Source organism: Eptatretus burgeri, chromosome 4, assembly GCF_056783735.1.
Source record: "Eptatretus burgeri isolate ZD-2024b chromosome 4, Ebu_testis_v1, whole genome shotgun sequence".
In the NCBI taxonomy this organism is placed as follows: Eukaryota; Metazoa; Chordata; class Myxini; order Myxiniformes; family Myxinidae; genus Eptatretus; species Eptatretus burgeri.
Window position 1 is genome coordinate 82,231,136 of NC_140964.1, and position 8,281 is coordinate 82,239,416.

General features: G+C 44.2%; 1 protein-coding gene across 2 annotated transcripts in view; it reads right to left on the reverse strand.

The window, feature by feature from the left end:
• Positions 1-1,084: 1,084 nt before the first annotated feature.
• TSR1 (TSR1 ribosome maturation factor) overlaps positions 1,085-8,281 on the reverse strand; it is a 31,816-nt gene continuing 24,619 nt past the window's right edge. For both annotated transcript variants that reach the window (XM_085879014.1, XM_085879013.1), the window contains 3 exons: positions 3,842-3,982; positions 1,787-1,861; positions 1,085-1,546 (listed from right to left, as the gene is read on the reverse strand). In XM_085879014.1, coding sequence (XP_085735140.1) covers positions 1,365-1,546; positions 1,787-1,861; positions 3,842-3,982 — 398 coding nt within the window. In that variant the 3' untranslated portion in view covers positions 1,085-1,364. The remainder of the gene's footprint in view (positions 1,547-1,786; positions 1,862-3,841; positions 3,983-8,281) is intronic.

The following is an 8,281-nucleotide window of genomic DNA, read 5'->3' on the forward strand; positions in this document are numbered from 1 at the left end:
GATTCAGATCCGGTGTTATCAGTGGCATACAAAATGTAAACTGTTCAGCCTGGCAGGGGTATGCATTCTACTGAGTGCCATACTAGACATGACTTTTTAGGGTTCATTTGGCCAATCCTGGCAATTTTAGGGTGAATTGGTCATTATGCACAAGGAAATGAGATACAGGAGGAGGCCATTCAGCCAATCATGCCTGTGCCAAAATGCAAACAAAATTTTTTTCTGTCGTTTTGTTTTTTCTTTCTTTCCAGGGGAGGGAGCATGGGCGAAGATGGTTCTTGGGTTAAAAAACAAAAAACGCAACATCAACCACACACCCCTTGCCGAGACCCCCCACAAACTCCGTACACATGCACACAATCACCCATCAATGCTCAAGCTGCCTAAAGATCCTGCCAACATCCCTCTCACCCTGCATCTCCAATCTTCCAGGTACCTATCCAATTCCAATGCCAATTTGAGTCTAAAATGGCCATTTTCATGGCTTTATAAAGTTTCATGATACATGTTCCTGTTTTAGCATTAAATTGGATATTTCCATCACAGCTTTTGAGTTGAATTGACCATTTAGAGTATCAATGGTTGTTGTTTGGCCAATTAACTCTGAGAGGCACTTTTCTTGGCAGTTTTAAGCTTTTATTTGATATTTTCATGACTAAGGATTAAATTGGCTATGTTCATGGCTGTTTTAGGATTATCTAATATTGTGGGTATTCGAGTTAAAAGCGGCCATTTTTGTGGTGGTTTTGGGTTAAATTCGCCATGTGGTAAAAACGTTTGCAGGTTTATGATTAACCCTCCGTCTCGTTATATGCCCTGAAGTAGCTTTAGGATGACCAGGCCACTTAAAGCTTCTGAACAATGTTTCATAAGGCATCAAGTTGTAAGCATATCTTTGCCACATTCATGTCTTAAAATAATGTCTGCTCTCATTAAAGGGGACTTTGGACTGTTTTTAAGCTTTAACAAGAGGGGATGCTCTGGCAGTACGATATCAAATTGTATACCTCATACAGGCAAGAAAAGGTTCACAAAATGTGCAAAGCAAATGTACCTTAAAAAAAAAAAAATTGGTCACAAATGCTCAAGAGAAGATATACGATTCTTTCAACAGAAAATACAGCACATACATATGTACAAGAACTTGATGTTGATCAATAAATATAGTTGCAACTTACTCTAAATCAAATAAAATATTTCTCATAATGACATTAGGTATTCATAAAAGGCAGTGTTTGATAAGCTGCATGTTTGGTTGTTTAATGGAATTGTGAAGATAAACTGCACTTCAATTGTCAAGGGAAGCGGTCTCTCAAAAAAAAGTTTTTTTCTATGCCATCTAAAATTCACAAATGAACTGCATTTCACTTCATCTCTTCCACCTCCTCTGGTGCTGCAATCTTTTCATGAGGATACCAGACCGCAGGAGTGGCAACATGAGGGTCATATGTCCATTTTGGAAAGACTCGTTTGTACAAATTCATGAGCACAGTGTCCTGAGACTTCAGAGAACCGCTGAACACACATTTCATGTGGCCGTGGGTACCTGAGGAAGACAGCATGAAAGCTCAAGAGCAAAGATCATCAGGTCAGCTTCTCAGTTAAACAATGTCAAAACTGATTAATAAGTGGAAATATAAAATTATGCAAAACTTGAACACAAACGTTAAGGAAATGTTCACATGAAAAAAAAAAATGTCCCTGCTTGACCTGAATGAATCAGCAAGGACAATGGATTTTGAAGTCAAAGAAGCAGCAACAATCCACCAGCAAAGGCTGAACTTACCAAGGGGCTCCTTGATATGCCCCCTGCGGCCCCACTTGGTTCGAAGCTCAATCGGTTTAAACCAAAGGATATCCTCTGCACACATTATCATGTCAGCATCAAAACACAAAATTAGTAGTTGCACAAGTGAAAAGAAAAAAAAACAAAAAAATTCGCACATCCCTTCAAGTGATCACCTTCACCCCAATACACCAAGAAGCACTTTGCAATTTGCACACAAAATTAAACCTACAAGTTCTGCCAGCAGTGATCAATGCAGGTTCTCAGCTCAACAAAAATATCACTTTCCACAGAACCTACAGTTGGGGCCAAAAATATTGGCACCCTTGCACTTTTTTCAAATAACTTTTTCTTTTTTTTAAGTGTTACCCAAATAACACTTTTTTTCAAATAATAAGTTTTAAGTGACAAAAGTGTTTTGTCACCAAATTCATTATTTCACTGTTAATATTACAGAACCGTTGTTTTTAATTCAGAACTTAATATCTCCTTTAAAATCAGAAAATAAAAATAAATGGCATTGACAAAATTAGTGACAACCAAGACTTAATATTTGGTAGCACAGCCTTTGGACAAAATAACTGCAGTCAAGTGCACCCTAGAGCTATGAATGAGCTTCTTACACCTCTTGACTGGCAGTTTGGCACACTCTTCTTGTGCAAACTTGCTCCAGTTCTCCCAGATTTGAAGGGTGCCTTCTCCCAACTGCTGTTTTCAGATCTCCCCACAGGTGTTCAATGGAATTTAGATCTGGACTCATAGCTGGCCACTTCAGAACAATCCAGCGTTTTGTCTTGAACCATTCCTGGGTGCTTTTTGAAGTGTGTTTGGGGTCATTGTCCTGCTGCAAGACCCATGACCTTCGACGGATACACAGCTTTCTGACACTGGGTTGAACATTGCACTCCAAAATGCCTTGGTAATCTGATTTCATGATGCCATGCACATATTCAAGACACCCCAGTGTCAGAGGCAGCACAGCAACCCCAAAACATCACTGAACCTCCATATTTGACTGCAGGGAAGGTGTTATTTTCTTTGAAGGATTCATGTTGTTTTCTGTAAACACAGAGATGATGTGCTTTACCAAAAAGTTCTATTTTGGTCTCATCTGTCCACAGGACATTCTCCCAGCAAGATTTTGGCTTGTTCAGGTGTGTTTTAGTAAACACCAATTAGGCTTTCTTATGTCTCTCAGCAGGGAATCCTCCTGGGTCTCTGACCATGGAACCCCCTTTCATGGAGTTGGCAACGGATGGTGCGAGTTGAAACTGTCATACCTTGTGTCTGAAGACCAGCTTGAATCTGTTTCGCAGTTTATCAAGGTGCTTTCTCCACCATTTGAACAACCCTTCGCTGCAATCTTCAATCAAGTTTTCTCTTGCGGCCATGTCCAGGGAGATTGGCTACGGTGCCAAGGGCCTTAAAAAAAACTTCCTGATAACATTATGTACGGTGGACACAGGAACATCAAGGTCTCTGGAGATGGACTTGTAGCCTTGAGATTGTCCATGCTTGGCTACAATCTTGTGTCTGACCTCCTCAAACAATTCTCTGTTTTTCTTTCTTTTCTCCATGCTCATTGCGGTACACACAGTGACACAAAACAGCAGAATGATTCCTTTTCTTGATTAAAACTGGTTGAATTAGTGATTTATATATTACAGACACCTGCAACTCACCACAGGTGAATTCAATTCCAAAGTAAAAGAGAATCACCTTGAAATCTAATGATTTCTTACAACTTCGAAAAGATACCAATAATATTGTCTGGGCCATTTTAGGATTTATGTGTGGAATAAACCAAGATGTCATCATTTTTTTAAGCTTTTTTTTGTTTTGTTCCACTGCAAACCAAAGAAATACGTATGTGGCGACCAAAAGACTTTTTAATGTCAACAATTTCCTGTAAGAAATGGTGCATCATTTGAAAGAAAAAGTGCAAGGGTGCTAATATTTTTGGCCTTGACTGTATAATGGCAGGAATTTGACATTTAATTTTGGGGTGAGCAAACTACACCAAAAAGTTAAAGCATACTAATGATGTCAAATCACCTCGATGGAAGAACATGTATCGGATGACAGCTGTCTTGGGATGGATCTTGTAGGGATGCCCACTCAAGACCACACGCTTTGCAACAATGCGGTCAGGATCCGGTCGCAGAATGGAGCCGGTTGCCACCAGCTCGTGCACACCTAACCAAGGCAAGTTAAAAGGAAATTTGCATCAACTCCACAATAATTAAATTGATCACTTTATTGACTCAATTGCAGCAAAAAATGCATGCGCACACAACCATAAACACAAACACAAATACACAGTTCCTGTGCATGGTAAATAGTTGCATACATAAAATTATATTGACAAGTGGCCAAGCCGAATAGTTTTGAGGAAACATTTGCCGCAACATCCTTCTCATGTTACCATTTAACTATTGCACGTGCATGTTTTTAATCACGTGATACTGCTGCACATGGGTTTGAGCCATTTGCAACAGTCTGATTATTTCGTCATTCCAACTTGTTTCACACATTTGTTGAATTATAGACATCATTATCTCGATCCCTGTCTTTCTGAAAATGACTATCGACATGCCATCAGCATGCTTGAGAATGGAATGGCACAAAACGATGTTGCTTAACGTTTTGGTGTGCATCAAAACATGTCACCCTGGAGGTGTTATGGACAACCTGAAAGCATCAGACTGACCAGGTTCTGAGCGACCCTGTGTGACGTCACGTCAGCAAGATAACCATTATATCGACGTAATTCCCCCCCCCCCTCCCTCAGGAATGTGTTCCAGACTGCAGCTTTGACAGCCAGAAGCATCCCTGGGTTGAAACCAGTGCCAGGACTGTAAGGAATTGGTTATGCGAGCACATCTGGCTGTGACACCCAGCAGTATGTCCGATTTTATTGCAACATCACAGTAATGCATGACTAGCAAGGCGTCGACAACATAGATTGTATCAACATAGTCAACATAGTTGGTCAACATAGATTGTATCACAGTGTCGGAGAATGCTACACCGACGCCTGTGTGTTGAAGAATCAGTTTGGTGGAGGAAGTGTGATGGTATGGGGAGGCATTACGTAAGCTAGCTCAAAGTGATCAATGGCAATTTGGTGTGTGTACGGTACCAAGACCAAGTTATCCAACACCAAGTCTTTCCATTCCTGCAGGCTCATGGAGGGAACATCACATTACAGCAGGATAATATGTGCCCACATGTTGCATGTGCAATCACAGATTTGCTAGCACAACAGAACACTGAAACACTGCCTTAGCATGTGATGTTACCTGATCTTTCTGAAACATATGTTTGGGATTAAATGGAACAATGACTGCACTGTCTTCCAAACCAGCCTGTGACAGTTGCCCTCTTGGGACAGGCCTTGAAACAGATTTGGAATGACATTTCTCAAGCCTTTTGCAATAATCTTGTGGCATCAATGAGGTGCTGTTGCTAAGCATCTGGCGACCTGAATGTTGGTTATACCAGATACTGACTTTTGACCCCACCCCTCTGAGCCCCTTTAAACATGTGCACAAATATGTTGACATTTGTACATAGTTTACTGCACACCAAACATTAACATAAACAACTATCATGATGTTTTATATCAAAGGACTACTCCATTTACAAAGGCCTCAACGATGCATGGGAACTTTTTTCCCACTCGTGTATGTATACACACACACACTAGTGGGGCATGGTTGAGCAGTTGGGTGGGAGGGAATTTGGAGGAAGGGGTCAGGGTGGAGTGGGAGTCCAGAGGAAGGGTAAGGGGTGGGGTGAGAGAACAGGAGGGAGGGGGGGAAGGGAAGGGGTAAGGGGGTTGGTGAGGAGTCCAGGGGTGTGGGGTGGGCCAGGAGGAATGAGATGAGGAGTTGGGAGTCCAGGGGTGTTGGGTGGGGCAGGAGGAGGGAGGTGAGAGGTTGGGGTGAGAGTCCGGAGGGGGTTTGGGTTGGAGTCCGGAGGGGGTCGGGGTGGGAGGACCTTTGTCCGGCAAGGCAGGGTACCTTTTCTCGTCCATCATAAATATAAGATTTATATATTTGATGTGGATTGTGAGAGACCTTTATAGTGTTGTGGTTACCAAATTCGCAAACCACCATTCAGGTCCCTTAGGTGAGGTATCTCGGCAAGTATATGTGTAGTTAGGCCCAAACCCGTTGTCTAGTGGGAATACATGTCATTTATGCGTGCTGCGACTCTTCAGGATAGCCGTTTTTCTTTTACTATCTTTATTTTGGACCAACCGCCATGATTACCACCACAACCACAACATCAACCACCAACCACAACGCCGCTTCACCACAACCGCCACGACCTTCACGTCACACTTCGCAACCGTCGCATCGCCACCGTTCTTGCGCCGCCTGTGGGTACCGGTGTTGGACTCGTGCAGGGCGCGCGCCGAACAGCGTGTACAAAATCACGGATTTTGTGCTTCAAAAACGGATCAAAAACGACACACGCCCACTTTTTGCCGTCCAATCGGTGAGCGAGGGGCGATTTGGCCCCGCCTCCAGGACGATCGATATATGCAAATTTATGGATCAAAAAGCCTTCACGCCCACTTTTTCTCGGGCCAATGGGGAGCGAGGTGAAAGGTCAAAGGGAGGGGGTCAAAGGCGAAGCTACGGGGGGATAAAAGGACCGTGTTCGTCAGTTAGAAGAGCAGAGTCGGAGAGTCCAGAGGCGGAGAGGCGGAGAGTAGGAGAGTCGGAAACAGAGAGTCAAGACTTCGCGGGCGGTGGAGCTGCTCGTCGTGTGCGTTGGAGTCGGAACGGAGGGGACGAGCTGTGGAAAGGCGGCGACACCAGACGAGGGGGTGCTCGCGTCGTGCAGGGAGCTGCACCCGAGGGAGGCCGACAGCGCGACCTGGCCGAGGTGGAGACGCTCGTCGCGGGATAATAAAGATCCTCTATACCCCGAGCATCAGCAACCCCCTCCTGTTTCCCCCCGCGCTGAGTTAGTGCGACCAAGGGGGCCCCTTTCCCACCCCCTACCAGACACTGTCCGCGAGGCCCGCGGAGTTGAGGCGCCATCGCCGCTCCGCGTCTCATCACCAGACGGGTAGGCGCGACCCGGTCTTGGCCTCAGGCCCACCTCATCCTTGAGGGTATTCTTTTCCTTGGTTTTGGGTATGTGTTGTCGGCGCCGTCTGTGAGGTAGAATTGTATAAGTGTTGCCGTGTGCTCGGTAGTCGGTATTAGCTCTGCATTGTGTTTTCGCTTTTACATTTGCTTTTTGTGTAAATTGCATTGTGTCTTTTCTGTGTGCTTTTGGTGGAATTGAATGGGTGCTTCCCGTGTGTCGCGAATAAATGTGCTTTATTGTTGAACTGTTTCCCGCTTCGCTTCGTCATTTCTTTCTTTGAATCCTCATCTCGCTTCACGTAAAGGGTTGGTAGTGGGCTGAATACGCCCGATAATTAATCGAACCGTCGAGGTCGACGAATAACACCGCTCGGTTATTCTGATAGTACGGAACGGGTCGCTTAAGTGGCCCATGTCCGAAGTCGACCTGCGGCGAGGTGCGATCGCCCGGTCTACCCTCCGCGTGGGTACTTAGGTAGGTCGAATTTGGCGAGCAACCCTATCCCACGCGGGGGCTGATTGGCTCGATCGCGGTGAGACCGAAAGGTCCACCCGTGACTGGTTCTCGGCGTTAGTCCGAGAGGGTCACGACTGGATTGTCCGTCCGGTGGGCGACGTGCCGCGGTTCGAGTTACGTGGCTGTCAGCACGCCGGCGGGCGCGAAACCGCAACAATATATTTAAGTGTGTTGTGCTTGCATTTTGCATGCAGCTCCATAACTAAAGTAAATCAAGAACATGATTAAAATCAGCCCTTTATTTAAAAGTTTACAGCTACGTTACTTTTTAATGCAAGTTTGGCAAAAGTTATAAAATAAGGTGGAAAAGCCATGCGTTAGCTTTGCCTAGAAACCAGTTCAAGTGCAAGCTCCACTGTCTTAGATAATGTGACCCACCATGAACAGAACGAATCTGCACTGATCAACTTTTATTTTGGACATTGTGATTTTTCTTCCCCCTGGGATATTTATTGACTTTGAGTTGCATCAGCATACAAAACTTCAGTTTTCTACCCCACCAATAAAGCACTAAACATTGATTTAAGTGAGCGAGTCAGTGGTTATAAACACACACACACACACACACACACACACACACACACACACACACACACACACACACACACACACACACACACACACACATATACACAGACACACACACACACACACACACACACACACACACACACACACACACACGATAAATCTTGCATTTCTAAAGTCTTGTCTTCAAATTCAGAGCACTACAGGAAGAACTTAAACAAATGTTTTCACTCAACGCAAGTACAATTACATTTTTAGTTATTATTCATCATATGTGGCAGCCTCAGTCAGAAAAACTGTCCACAAAGTTGTATTCAGACAGGGATAACATTAACATCACAG